A 15,684-nucleotide genomic window follows, 5' to 3' on the forward strand; every position below is an offset into this window, starting at 1 on the left:
TCTCTCTTCTGCATCTTGATGCTGTCTCGATGAAAGCACTAAAAAAGAAATCAAGAGGAGGCAGATCTTCTTTCGCTCTTTTCTATTACGTGTTAGTTTGTGGATGAGTTCTTTCTTTTACGTGTTAGTTTGTGGACGAGTTCTTTCATTTACGAGTTCTTTTGCGAATGAGTTCTTTCTTTTATGTGTTAGTTTTCGGACGAGTTCTTTCTTTTACGTGTTAGTTTTCGGACGAGTTCTTTCTTTTACGTGTTAGTTTTCGGACGACTTCTTTCTTTTACGTTTTAGTATGCAGACGAGTTCTTTCTTTTACGTGTTAGTTTGTGGACGAGTTCTTTCTTTTACGTGTTAGTTTGTGGACGAGTTCTTTCTTTACGTGTTATTTTGCTGATGAGTTCTTTCCTTTACGTGTTAGTTTGTGGACGAGTTCCTTCTTCAGTTACGAGTATGGTCATATAGACGGCGATGGCTTGTATAGCGTCGTCGCTCGACCGGTTCGCGGGTTATTCATGGGGGTGCCCACATCTGAGGGTATATATGATAAAGTTTAAATATAAATAAAATCTCCTGGGAAGGAATCCTAAACGATAACCTTATAACCAGCTATTATTTTTACGAAATGGGATGCATATCAATATATCAGTTATATAGCATATTATTTCTACTTACAGGCCTCAAATTACTGAAGGCGCTGCTTGGACCTTCTTTTGATAAAGATACCAGTCGGGACTGATGCTATGCAAACGATGATGCTCCAGGGGATCAATTTTCCTGACTGATTTGCAGCAATGAAATCTGGTTGCTCAGTCTGTACCTGGCCAATAATTTTTGCCAAGATTAATCACCAATACACTTTTCGGAAAATAAATCATGAAACTTAAAATCGTGAAAAAATAAATCACGAAACTTGAAATCGTGAGAAAATAAATCATAAAACTTGAAATCGTGAGAAAATAAATCATTGAATATAAATCCTTGAAACTAGATCGTGAGAAAATGTCTCATGAAACTGAAAAAATAAGGCGCAGCATTCGTGAAAATAAATAGGGGAAATTTGTTTTATCCCCGCACTCTTAATAAGCACTCAGTGAGACCTTCAGGTCAAAGTCATAATTAGGATTTGTTAAATACTGTTTTAAAAATATTATTCATTACATGAATGTAGAGGCACAACATCTACAGATAATGTTAGAGAGAGTCAAGGAGTCCATAAAGGCCAACTGCAAAAATCTTAGTGTTGGAAAGTGAAACGAATATTAAGCAGAGACGTTTCAGTGTTTTCCAAAGTGTTGAGTGCGTCTTCCTATTGAGGAACGAATACAAGGGAAATGAGGAGTGACTTATGAACGTGACTTATAACTAAATTTATACAGATTTTTTTTCCAATTGCCATATGAAACAACTTTTAAGCAACGGAAACGAGAGTTCAGGCGCGATGTAGATCAAAACTGTCACCAATCTCTGAATTTTGCGAGCAACGGAAACGAGTTCAGGCGCGATGCAGAACAAAATTGTCATCAATGTTAGAATTTTTGTTTTTTCTTTGTTGTGGAACATTCCCCCTTTCTCGTGTTGTGTTAGGTGCCTGCAGTTTGATTATTTATGGCGCCGATTGCAATGCCTGACACAGTTTTCAGTGTTATTGAGGACTATTCCTATCTTCTTAATGCTCATATACCATCGATGGATGGATGACTGAAGCCAATGCGTCAAGTTTAAAAAGTAAAGTTTTACAGAACTGAGGATTTGGCTCGTTCATTCTCCTATTTTGGTCTATTTTCGGGCAATTTTTACACAATCGCAGACGAAATTTAGTTTGAGAATTCAGTCTCTGGAAATACATCTCACTTCTGTCGAAGTTCAATTAACGGTATCTTTCACAAATTCGCTGAGTACTTAGACCTTCGAATAATGAGAGAGAAACAAGAATGTATAGATGTATAGGTAGGGAAAAAAACAATAGAACAGTAATGCAGGAGTAAGTGAACGAAAGAACGTAAATCTAGTAAATTGGTGAAGAAAATCTAATGATGTAAGGGGTGGCGAATCGAACGTAAATGCAGTAATAGGTGAAGTAAAAACAGTAGTGTAGCAGAAAATGGAGAAAAAAGAGTACTGTAGGAGTAAGTAGAGAAAGAAGCTGTAATGTAGTAACAGGTGGATTAAAAAACAGTAGTCTAGGAGAAAGTGGAGAAAAAAAGATTACTATATAGGAGTGGTTGGAGAAATTAAGGAACAGTAATGTAGTAACAGGAGGATAAAAACAATGCCGGAGTAGGTGAAGAAAAATCATCAAATTCAGGAGTAGGGGAGAAAAGAACAGTAATGTTCGACTATATAGGCGGTGAAAGAAACAGTATATATATATATAGTGCAGCTGGAGAAGTCTTTCTTAGACCGCATGAATGTTGAATCCTTAGATGCATATCAAAAAGTTAAATCAAATTCTGAATGGAGTTATGTGAAACTTATGAATGATAATTTGTCCGCACAATTATTAGCATCAAAGAGATATCTCTTTATATTCGAAACGTAACTCATCAAAGAAAAAAACATGACTTTGAGAAGACAGAATTTTCAGTGAAACTTTAGCACCTACAAATTGCAAGTACTTCATCTACTAATGTACCAAAAATAAAAATCTTTTCACCTTATTTAACTTTTTGAACTAATCATTTTATTTGTTGTCGAATTATATATGTATTTAGAAGTTTGTAAAGTTCAACAAATTTCAAAAGTTTGTAAGAGTTGTCCTTAATAAATCACTTGCACTCAAGCTAACAGAGCTACATACTACACACAAAGGAGTTTGCAGAGATAAAGCAGAAATGGCGGTTATTGAAAAACCTTTTGTAATCACCTCCAGGTGGAAATGTTGAAGCTTCTCCGTCGGACGTTGAAACAAACTCTTATTTAATAGTGACTGACGCCCTATTTCCGAGCGTGCCAATAGCATCCACCAGCTGATGAGTCAAGAAAAAGGAAAAGATAAATTTATCGCCTTTTTGACCAAGACGGTCCCTTTAATTAAGCAGAGTCGTTTAGGTGTTTGCTAAAGTGTAGATCGAGTGCGTCCTACTATACTGAGGAACGAATACAAGGGAAATGAGGCGTGACTTATGAGCGTGACTAATAACTAAATTTTATACCTACTTTCTTTCCTATTGCCATTTGAAGTAACCTAACTGTAAGCAACGGAAGCGAGAGTTCATGCTCGATGCAGAACACAATTATCATCAAGCTTAGAATTTTTGGTGTTGCTTTGATGTGGAGTATTCCCATTTCTCAAGTTGTGTTACGTGCAGTTTGATTATTTACGGCGCTGACTGTATTGTCTGACACCGTCTTCAGTGTTATTGAGGAGGATTCCTATCATCTTAGTGTTCATACCAGCAATGGAAGGATGACTGACGCCTATGCGTCAGGTTTAAAAAAATTGTTTTACAGAACTGAGGATTTGGCTCGTTCATTCTCCTATTTTGATTAATTTTCGGAAAACTTTTACTCAATCGTGGACGAAATTTTGGTTGAGAATTCAGTCTCTGAAAAGATATCCCACTTTCGTAGAGAATAGAACAGTAGAACATTAATGCAAGAGTGGGTGGATTAATGAACGTTAATCCAGTGAATAGGTGGAAAAAAACTAGTGATGTAATAGGTGGCTAATTGAACGTAAATGCAGTAATAGGTGAAGAAAAAACAGTAGTGTATAGAAGAAAGTAGAGAAAAAAGAGTACTGTAGGATTGCTTGGAAAAAGAACCCGTACTGTACAGGGTCATCAATATTTAGCGTTACATTGTTTTTTCAAAATTAATACACTCGCAAAACAGTCAAATGTGTCGTATGGAACCATGTCGACTGATCTCCGGAAGGACCTTAAGTTGTCCCCATTCAAGCATGTCAAAAAACTCCAACTGTCTGCTCAAGTTGTTGACAAACGCCTCCAAAGATCCAAGATTCTTCTTTCCCGCATTCATGATGGCACGTTGCCAAACCTCGTTTTCAGTGATGAGAAGATATTCAATGTTGAACACCTTTTCAACTCCCAAAATGATCGAATTTGGTCAAAGAATGAGACGAAGGATCCCGTGTGGTGACTATAGGAAGCAATGCCCGACCTCAGTGATGGTCTGGGCAGCCGTAACAGAGTCCTCAAGGAGTCCCCTCTTTTTTGTTGACGAAGGGGCAAAATTGAATCAGAAGAACTATCGAGATGCCATCCTTGTTGGTGCATTGTTGCCCTGGGCACGAAAGCACTTCAAAAAACGCTCCTGGTCGTTCCAGCAGGACTCTGCACCATCCCATGGGGCCAAATCGACTCAGGAGTGGCTGTCCGAGAATGTTCCCCACTTCATTACCAAAGATGAATGGCCCTCATCGTCACCCGATCTGAATCATCTGGATTTTGGGATCTGGTCATACCTTGAGAGCAAGGTCTCGACCGTTCACCATATAGCAGTCTGGACGCCCTAGAGGTCAAACTACTGAAGGAGTGGGCCAAAATCCCGCAGAGTGTCATTCGTGACTCGTGTAACGCTTTCTCTAAGCGTCTACAACTCGTTATTGATGCTGATGGTGAACATATTGAATGAAATTGTGGGAATTGTATCTCTGAACCTCTGCCTACATAAATACATTTTCAAACATTCACAATTGTGTTTCATTTCATAGTTCTAGCCACCCAGAGTTGTAACGCTAAATATTGATGAGCCTGTATATAGTAACATGTCGATATTAAGCCGCAATGCCGGAGTACGTGAAGAAAAATCATTAATTAAGGAGTAGGGGGAGAATAGAATAGTAATGTTGGAGTACCTAGATGGAGAAAGAAACAATAGTGCAGGCTTAGTTGGAGAAGTCATTCTTGGCCACATGAATGTTGCATCAGGATGCAACATTCATGTGGGCTAAGAATGACTATTGTTTCTTTCTCCATCTACTCCAACATAAGATGCATATCAGAAAGTTAAATCAAATTATGAATGGAGTTATGTGAAACGTATGAATTATAATCTGCCCATATAATTATTAGCATCGAAGAGATAGCTCTTTAGATTCAAAACGCAACTCATCAAAGAAAAAATCGTAAGACGGAATTTCGTGTCAGTGAAACTTCCTACAAATGACATGCACTTCCACTACTAATATGCCAAAAATAAAAATATTTTCGCCTACTTAAACTTTTTGAACTAACCAAAATATTTGTTGTCGAATTATTATTGTGTATTTAGAAGTTTATTAAGTTTAACAATTTTGAAAAGTTTGTAAATCCTCACTAAATCACCTCACTCGAGCTGACGGAAGCTACCTGCACTACAAAAAGGAGTTTGCAGAGATAAAGCAGAAATTGCAGCAATTGAAATACCTCATGTAATCACCTCCAGGTGGAAATGGTGAAGCCTCTCCGTCTGACGTTGAAACAAAAGCTTCTTTAATATTCGCTGACGAGTTCGTCGCTCTATTTCCGAGCGTGCTAATTGCATCCAGCAGCTGACTGGTAAACTAACAAGTTAGCCGTACCATAGCTTTCTTGGTACTGATAGCCGATTGGGAATGCGGAGCTTCTTATATCAGTTCTTCAGGCAGCCGGAGAACACGTGTGACAATCTTCATGGTAGCTGCCAGCCAATCAGCGACGAGCACTTCGAGTGAGGCGGCTCCCAATGGACGAAGAAAACTCTAAGGTTATGACCAAAATATCTTATCTAAATTTGACCTTGGATGAATTTCTTACCTTTCTGCAAATAAAACGGAAATAATTTATATTCTGTCTGTTTTTTAATAACTTAGGCAGCGTATACTATATGCTTGTATGCCGCTAGATTTAATACTAGATATTGAATGATAATCTCGTACCAAATTAGAGGTAGCTCAATTTGTTTTAGAATTAAAATTTTGTATATAATATCTTTAGAAAGCCTACCATGCTCAGTCGTAAGCGAAAAAACTTTTACATAATGTTTTCATGGCTTTTCTGCCAACTGTCAAACTCTACAAAGTTGATGCTATAGGATGTACATATATGAATTTAATGGTCTACACCTAACCTTTCTATGGAGGTTTGGAAGAGACTTAAGTCAGTGCCAGAAGTTTCTGTAGAGTAACTACTCAGTTTCTGCAGAGCCAGAGTTCTGCAAGTTTCTGTAGAGTTTCTGTAGCAGAGTTTCTGCTCTACAGAAACTTCTGCAGAGTTTTTGTAAACCAGAGTTGAGCTACGCCAGAGTTTCAGACTAGGTAATATCAAAACGAGTTAATAAAATATCACAAGTGCAGCTGGCATACTCTGAGGACTAAGAGACACAATTCACGAATACCGCATTGATCGAATAGTATTTATTACATGAGGCTGAGAGCAGCCTCATAATTTATTGTGAGGGTTTTTTTTGTGACATTCTGTCAGTAATGACATTCGTCGAACGTCGTTGCAATAACTTTAAATGTTTTCCAATACATGGCCTGAAATGTGTAATGGCCCAGAGAGCGAGGCTATCGTTTCCTTGATAAAAAAAGCTTTTGTTATGAGCTGCAGAGGAAATGAGACAATGCGAAAAATTAAGGTACTACAGATAAGGAAATTCTTGCCGACATATTGAGTCCGAGAAAGAACAGTAGTGCTATTTAGAAAGAATTCACTTTTTCAGTTTAGGTGTGAGAAATTGAGAATGTTTATTGTGAGCTAATTGATTGAGATGACTTCACTTCAACGTCACATCAGGTGGGTTCACATCAACATGCCGTATAATGGTTATAACGACGAAATTAAACTCTTCACTATATATACAGTCTTCCACGTACTAATTGGCCAGGAGGATTATTTTGTTTCCACCCTTGGCATGCGGGGAGAGTGAGGAAAGCCACATTCCCTAATTTGTGATGCCAAGAAATGTACCGACAGCATAATCAACAAGTCAAATTTAGAGCTCCACTGAAGCGTGGGAGTGCGAACAGATGAATTACGTGCAATCGATAGTAGTCATCAATCGGTTGAGGAGCACACGTAGAATTATGTTCTGTACTTTTTCATCTGCGTTATATCTTCTCCTCTGCATTGTGTTCTTTATTATTTCACCCAATATTGGTACGGATTCAATTTAAGAAGGTACAACATGATAGTCCATCGATCGACTTTGAATTAGAATAGAATAGAATAGAAGTGTCGGCACTGAAGATATAGGCCCATGGCCTGTTGCCGATTCTTGAATTTTTCGTATGCCTGGTCCGTAATTTGCTAGGCATTTTAAGACTGAACATATGCTCCTGCATAGCTTCGTCTAGTCTGTTCTTGAAGGCGTTCATACTCGGAGCGTCAACGGTATACTATCAGGGAGGCTGTTCCACATGTCGGTGACTCGAAGCGAGAAGAAATGTTATTAAGCTTCACGAGATGCATTATCCAAATAAACTTAATGATGAAATCCTAAGTGAATTTTTTCAGCTTTCGATAAATTATTCATAATGTTTTTTGAAACCTTAATTTTTAATAATATGAGAAATGCGTTTGATATACACACGAACAGGATTCATGTGGTGCCAGTAGAATGTTCTCATCAGCCAGCTCTCCTCAGGATAAGATATCAATATTGATAAGTCCGCAAGTCTGCAATTTGTATGCATCTATGCGAGCTTCACTGAAGACCAGAGAATGTTTTTTATTAAGAATTTATTTGTTTGTTTTCTTCAAGAAGTCGAACAACACGTCTTGCTGGCGCAGGCAGATCAGAAAGCAAGTTATCAAGAGACTTTCTGGTGGAATGCTACGTTTAGAATTTGCATTATTCATTATCAAGCAATGAATAGAAATTTCCACTGCTAAACTGCAAGGCGTGTTTCATAGTATTACCGTCTTGTCATAAAAACATAAAGGCAATTTTCTCGAGAAATAATTTATCCTTTTGAAAGGCCATATTTTACTCCACTTTTCTACGTCCTTCCCATTAATATTGTGGCTCTCAACGTCTCTTGAGACCAGCTTCTGTATGCCATCATCAAAGAAGCTTGCCGCCTGATAAGACAGCCTGATTAGACAATTTCGTATCGAACACAGTTTGGGAGAGCTGACAAATTTTGAGCTAATGACGAAATCGTGAAGAGTCTGTTCTCTTTCACTGTATAGTATACTTTTTGAATAAGATCATCGGTAAAGACTGAATGCCTCCCACTTAATTCGTTACTCATCATAACGTTGTGCGGCCATCTTTAAGGACCCTAACCAATTTCTGCAAGATTCCTTCACTCGTAATGTTTTCACCATACACCTCACTGGTTTAGCTACGTATCTCAACTGATTTGAAGCCTTGGGCACAGAAAAACGCACGCAATTAACAGTGGGCGCGATTTTCAATAGGTGGAGGCATTTTAAAATCACCTATAAAAATTAAAACACGATTGGACGGTTTCGTTATATAGCATCTGTGGCTTTCCAACAGATGTAGCTACACGGTGCACATGTACAGGGTGCGGCGTGGGAACTTACTCTTTTAAAAAAATCACAAAGTAAAAAGTATTAAAGATAGCGTTTTAATTCTTTCTTTTTTACAAAGAGCTACATTTAAAGTTTCGTTGGGTTTACTTACAAGTTTAATTCTTGAATATTACATCTTGTAGGTGACCTCCATGCTGTTCAATACATTTTGTCAGACGAGATCGGAAGTTTCGCTCCACCTTCTCAAGCATGTCTGGACCAATGTCAGCAATAGCAACGCGAATGTTGTTCTGCAGTTCAGCTAGGGTCCTCGGACGATTGGTGTACACTAAGGATTTCAACATGGCGCCACCTTCCTAGGACTAATGGCCGCCACGTGGCGCGCAATTCAAATAAGTAAGTTCCCGCGCCGCACCCTGTACTAAACTGCGGCCGTCCAGTTGCGGCGGTGTAACGAAAAACAATATTTGTTCTAAAAACACGCCTCGTGCATTAGAACATTCGCCTGCTGATGTAATTGTTCAGCTTCTTAATGGTTTTAACGCCAGCGCAGGGGTTCTCAAATTGAGTTACATGGATCAATGGTGCATGGTAAAAATGTGCAACATGGTCCCAGCGGCCACCGTGCATAACAAGAACTTGATGCGTTCAGTATTAACGCAATAAACAAGATTTAATGAATTAATAATAACATACTAACAAATTAGCCCGGTGTTCCCCTTGATAAATAATCTCTCAAATTTTTTGATGCAGTTATCATGAATGACATTAATAATATTATATGAATGTATGCCGTTTAAAGAAAGACCTGTTCAAACCCACATTTTGAGCTAAACTCAGATTTGATTTTTCAAAATATGAAATGAACTATTTTGTGACTATGAAGGTAAATTAATGTAAACCTTAAAAAAAAAACAGCATCGGCTCTTAATTCAATCCTTTCCTCCGGGTTTTGCAATGCCTAACTATTCTCCCACTAACAGGCCCAGAAGAGAAAAAAAATCAGTTGGTCGTCTATAGTCTCAAAAAGCCAAGACCGCACCGACCCCAGGTGCTCAGTCACATGAGTCGAGAAATATGTGAATAATATAAATCGACCGCAAGTGCTCAGTCACAGGAGTCAAGAAATATGTGAATAGTATGAGTCATGTATATACTAGGACTGCGTGCCGGCCGCCCAACCCACTAGTTAGATCCACTAGTAGTACTAGTTGCAGGTTAACTTCTGTATAGACTAAGGCCCCTTTCACACAGGGCAGTAAATACTGCCAGCGTCCGACAGTATTTACTGCCGAATCTTAGCGGACATACGAAATGTGCACTGCTGTTCACACACGACTGCTTTTACCGCGGCGTAGAACCTGACGCCTGACGCCAGCGTGTGTCCTGCTAAAACTGCGGCAGTAGATTTGCCGCGACAGTTTAGCTTGCAATGGTATTCAATGTAATCTTTCACACTGGGTGGTTTTTGACGCCACATCCTAGCAGACAGTGGTGCCGTATTTTAGGTTCATAATAAACAGCACTGAATGACATAGATTATAGCATAATATTATTACATAAATATCGGAACACAAATAATGTTACATAAACATAAAGATATACATTGATAAATATATATATATATCCTTGAAGTGATAGAGATATATTTCATATAAGATATATTTTCCATAAAATATATAGGTATTTCCATAAAGATGTATTTACACTATTCTCACGTAGAGATAGATTTCCATATAGAAATATTGTTACATAAACATAGAGATTGACTGATGAAGCATAAAGCACTGCAAGACTGATAGATCCCAGCAGTAAAAAGCGCCTCGTGTGAAAGATTGCGATGTAAATACTGCCGCGGCATTTTTGACGCGCGCAGTATCTACTGCCCTGTGTGAAAGGGGCTTAAGAGCGTGCGTCTGCGGTAGCGGAATAACATACTTCCGTGACCACAGCACGAGACGAGGATTGGAAACACAGGGTGGGCAGAACCGATAGAGCAGTTTTGAGGCGTAATAAAAGAGTAGTGGAGGTTCATAATGAAGAAAGTCAGGAATATCAGGAAGATGGTGGCCGTTATCGCATTATCAAATCGCAAATGCTCAAATCAGGTGACCTCGCATGCCACTGCTAATCACCCCTCAGAGACACCAGACGTTCGGGGTCTCGGCGAGGTCACCTGAATTGAGCATTTGCGATATCTTTCTTTGGGGACATCTAAAAGAAAGGGTGTTCAGAAGTCGCCCTCACACCCTACCACAGCTAAGGGGACGGATTATTGTAGCAGAGGTTATGGCCATACCTTGCCATATGTGTGAACGTGCTGTAGGAAACTTCCGAGAACGACTCCAACAGTGTGATGCAGCTAACGGCCACCATCTTTCTGATATTATTTTCAAAACATAAGTATTCCAAATGGTATGTTATGCTTACCTCGAGGGAAATAAACTTTCTTCTTTATTTACCTCCATTACTCTTTTATTATGCCTCAAAACTGCTCAATCGGTTCTGCCCCACCCTGCATGTATATAGGCAATGAGCCTGCATGAATAATGACGATAACTACGCAGTGCATACATTCATCAGTTGATTTCTATAGTTAGTTCCTGAAAACACAGAGTAGCGTCGGAAGAAACATAGATAGCTTAAGGGTGAAACATAAGATAATTTTTAAGCTGGGACAGAGTTTGCTAGAGCTTCACCGTCAAGCATCATCAACATGAATATTTCGGGTACTTATACAGTTGTAGGCGTCTACGAATAAATAGATTGTGGTACATACTTTATAGAAGACTTAACATTGATTACACTAAATTATGCCAGTTTTGGAAAAAATCATATAAGATATCAGTGCGAATAATAAGTATTTTATCAAGTTCTCTTGTGAAAACGAGTTTTACCCTGAAGCTAATAGCTTACAGAAGAGAATTCATTCACTTTCAAATTTCTCATGAAAGATCTGAATTAATGACTTGAATGAAATGCAATAAGGAAAGATTTTGAAATAGTCTACATCTGATTTATTTTGATCTAGTCTATCTGTGCTAGGACAACTTTGATTTTATGTAGGTCAAGTTCATCGTATGTGAAAAGTTCAATAATTCCTCTAACCTTCATAAAATACAGAGACTTCCGCGGTTAAACTTAACCAGCCAACCCATCGAGAATTGTTATGTTGATATGATGCAATTTTGTTGAAATAGAAGCAATATCCAAGTTTTTTTTACGCATTTGCTTCGTTTTCCTGTCATATCGAAGAACCAAGTCCATTATATCCATCAAATTTAAATCCATTATATTCATGTTCATTACATCCATTATATTCATGTCCATTATATCCATTATAACCATGTCCAATATATCCATTATAACAATGTCCATTGTGAATAAAGTCACGAAAAGCTCAAGAATCGGCAACAGGCCATGGGCCTATTTCTTCAACGCAGACACTTCTATTCTATTCTATTATATTCATTATAATCATGTCCGTAAATTACCATCATATCCATTACGAAATTTTTTTTGCTTCATAGCTAGTCTATATTTACCGTAGTTGAACCAAGTAAATCACATTTAAAACGCTCGTAGAATATTTTAGTGTGACTGCGTTCGTTATTAAATTTCAAATTCTTCATTTATGTTTTGATCTTTGAATATTCATGGCTATTTGAGCCTTATGTAGGTTCGGATAATTATATTGATGGTTGAGTTGTTCAAGAGAAACTTTGAAGTTTGTTTCGGAAACACTTCGTTCTCTAATACCTTCACTCTCTAACACTTCATTCATTACAAAAATAGGGAAATGAGCATATTATTAGGACTCGGTGTAGGCGACGCAACGAATCGAAATACCTCGGGTGAACAAGATTCATATTTTTTTAATGTTTAATTTAGTTTTCCTTGACTAGCTTGATTTCACTGCAACATTTTAGGAAATATATTCAGATTTTAATTCTGTTGAACACCACTTAGCTTTGAAATCGAGGATTGTGAAGTTCATGACCATGGTTGTTGGTTGATCGCTTATTGTTTTGACTATGAGTCGAATGCTCACTTTTAGATAAGAATGCTTGTGCCAGTTTCTGGAATGCACTTTCCAGAAACTGGCACAGGTTTAAAGTTTACTAGACGCCGCAGGCTTCCTGCTTATAACCCCGGAGCAGGACGAACTGATCCTCTGTTATGATTTTATGTTTTTCTATCAAATTGTTTTGAAAGCAGAATCTGACAATGCCTGGGTTAATTACACATCAATTGGCTACGTTCGAAGGTGACTACGTTCTTGCTGCCTGCGTTCGATGGCCACTGCGAGAAATGTTGTATAATTCAGCCATAACTGCAGAAGCACTTCAGTAACAGGAAAGTAAATAAAATATATCTGCGATCACGAATGCATCATAATTTTTCATTATAAAGCAGTTTCTGCTAGAAAATTTTCAATTTCTATGTTGTGAACAGAAAACGGCATCATTCTATGGCAGACTGGGAGTATTTCGGATGTCTGCGCGAGTGCAGAGGCAGGGTTCTGCAGCGTGCAGTGTGCACTGCAGGAGCCGGGGTGATACGAGGCCTATTGTAATTGCTATTTATATGCTATTAATAACAATTTATTATCTTCTACAACGAAATTTTGAATGGCTTTTTCTTAAAATATCTTGAATAGCTTTATTTCATTTCATGTAGTTCCAAAAAGCAAATTCAAGTGTTACGAGTGTCGAAAAGCAAAATTGTAACGTTGAAATACGGGTACATACCGTAATCAGTAAATAGCCGTAAATAACATCCATAAATAACGTGTTGCTTCTATCAGACAGTAATGCACAAGAAGGCGTCAGCACCGGAATCAACTATACAAGTCGCCTTTCTTATTTTTTTTCAATTTATACATGATTTATTTCAATGTTTATGATCTGCGAATAAATTTTAAATAACTGTGCCGACTAATGAAAACTGGTTTTGAATCATTCTCAATCCAATTCATATTCATCCGCCACAAAAAGGTAAATTTGTGGTCCATGGCCCCATGACATTCAGTATTATTTTAGACCCAAACACTGTGCTAGCAATCGACGTGTGGGGGCGAATTCTCGACCTTTTCGCCTAAAGGAAAGTAAAGTAATAATTCGAAATAATTTCGCCTAAAAGAAAAGCTTTGAAGAAATAGGAAGATTTTTTTACGTAAGTTTTTGCAACACTGATGGACACTAGCATCTAGCCGCCATAGAACTTACGCAATTACAAATTTGTATGAACTTGGTATTTTGCTTATTTAACTAAGAAGTTAATGACAATGAATGAAAGACAATGAATGAAACTGAAAATGAATCATCACTTCTAGAGTTTTGATAACGCCTAAGGAAAATTACCGGCAATATGAGACGTGATCTTCTGCTGCGGCCAGCGAAATGAACATATAAGGTGAGAAACTAGCTGCAGTTCAAAGTACACATCGTGATGGGAACAAAGTACACATCGTGATGGGAACAAAGTACACATTGTGATGGGAACAAAGTACACATTGTGATGGGAACAAAATACACATTGTGATGGGAACAAAGTACACATCGTGATGGGAACAAAGTACACATCGTGATGGGAACAAAGTACACAGCGTGATAGGAATCAATAAACTTAAATATCGGAGGAGCGGAAATTTTCCATTACCACCAGGCGTCACTGAGTGAAAACTTCAACGCTCCACATGCGTCACTGAGTGAAAACTTCAACGCTCCAAATGCGTCATTGAGTGACAACTTCAACGCTCCACATGCGTCACTGAGTGACAACTTCAACGCTCCAAATGCGTCACTGAGTGACAACTTCAACGCTCCAAATGCGTCACTGAGTGACAACTTCAACGCTCCAAATGCGTCACTGAGTGACAACTTCAACGCTCCAAATGCGTCACTGAGTGACAACTTCAACGCTCCAAATGCGTCACTGAGTGACAACTTCAACGCTCCAAATGCGTCACTGAGTGACAACTTCAACGCTCCAAATGCGTCACTGAGTGACAACTTCAACGCTCCAAATGCGTCACTGAGTGACAACTTCAACGCTCCAAATGCGTCACTGAGTGACAACTTCAACGCTCCAAATGCGTCACTGAGTGACAACTTCAACGCTCCAAATGCGTCACTGAGTGACAACTTCAACGCTCCAAATGCGTCACTGAGTGACAACTTCAACGCTCCAAATGCGTCACTGAGTGACAACTTCAACGCTCCAAATGCGTCACTGAGTGACAACTTCAACGCTCCAAATGCGTCACTGAGTGACAACTTCAACGCTCCAAATGCGTCACTGAGTGACAACTTCAACGCTCCAAATGCGTCACTGAGTGACAACTTCAACGCTCCAAATGCGTCACTGAGTGACAACTTCAACGCTCCAAATGCGTCACTGAGTGACAACTTCAACGCTCCACATGCGTCACTGAGTGACGACTTCAACGCTCCACATGCGTCACTGAGTGACAACTTTAACGCTCCACACTAGGAGCGCAAATACACGTTAAATATTTATATTTCAAACTTCACGGAAATTCGTTTTTCGCTGGTGTTCCTGGATCGCTTAATGCGTAAAACACTGCGTTCATGTAATTCGAAATCCTAATCTGTCTGAAGTTGAGACCTAATAAAAATCAAAGTCCAGATTTCGTTTAAACTGAAATTTACGCCACTCGAACGTTGTTGCAGAACGATGTTTCACGTTTCAGATATTGACAACTTAAGCAACTCTAACCTTGCCGAAGTATCATTATAATTGTACTTCAGTTTGTTTTCGTTTCATTCCCATGATGTGTTTTAAATGCAAACTTTTCGGGATGCTAAGCCCAATTGTGAATCTAATTATCATACGACAGAACGCATCATCGCCAAGCTGGTGGCACGCTGGGCATCTAATAGAATACATCTGCTAGAGACGACAGCATAGCTATTCTGCGTACCCGGTGACCCCGACACCCCACGTACCCAATGACCCCGCCGTGTCTTCCACAGCGACTTCCGCTTCCAATTTGTCAGCGGATGTGCGACCTGAGGAGCCTCCACTTGACCTGCGCACTTGGGGGTAGGCATTGATAATATGCGGCCTGCAGCTCCATGATGATACAACATCGTATGATCGTACGGCCTGCAGCTCAATGATGATACAACATCGTACGGCCTGCAGCTCAATGATGATACAACATCGTACGGCCTGCAGCTCAATGATGATACAACATCGTGCGGCCTGCAGCTCAATGATAACGCATCACTCAGCC

General features: G+C 39.0%; 1 protein-coding gene and 1 long non-coding RNA gene across 2 annotated transcripts; one reads left to right on the forward strand and one right to left on the reverse strand.

Moving 5' to 3' along the window:
• Positions 1–290: 290 nt before the first annotated feature.
• LOC108683475 lies at positions 291–810 on the reverse strand. The gene is made up of 2 exons (XR_001931616.2): positions 670–810; positions 291–525 (listed from the first exon to the last, which is right to left on the reverse strand). It is a non-coding gene; the product is annotated as an uncharacterized LOC108683475 (long non-coding RNA).
• Positions 811–12,894: 12,084 nt separating this feature from the next.
• Positions 12,895–14,918, forward strand: LOC108683469 (dr1-associated corepressor homolog). Its single transcript, XM_047883076.1, has 2 exons — positions 12,895–12,978; positions 14,091–14,918. Exons 1-2 carry the CDS (start codon positions 12,895–12,897, stop codon positions 14,916–14,918), a joined length of 912 nt encoding a protein of 303 aa, XP_047739032.1.
• Positions 14,919–15,684: the final 766 nt, after the last annotated feature.

This window comes from Hyalella azteca, unplaced genomic scaffold (genome assembly GCF_000764305.2).
Source record: "Hyalella azteca isolate HAZT.00-mixed unplaced genomic scaffold, Hazt_2.0.2 contig1595, whole genome shotgun sequence".
NCBI classification, from domain to species: Eukaryota; Metazoa; Arthropoda; class Malacostraca; order Amphipoda; family Hyalellidae; genus Hyalella; species Hyalella azteca.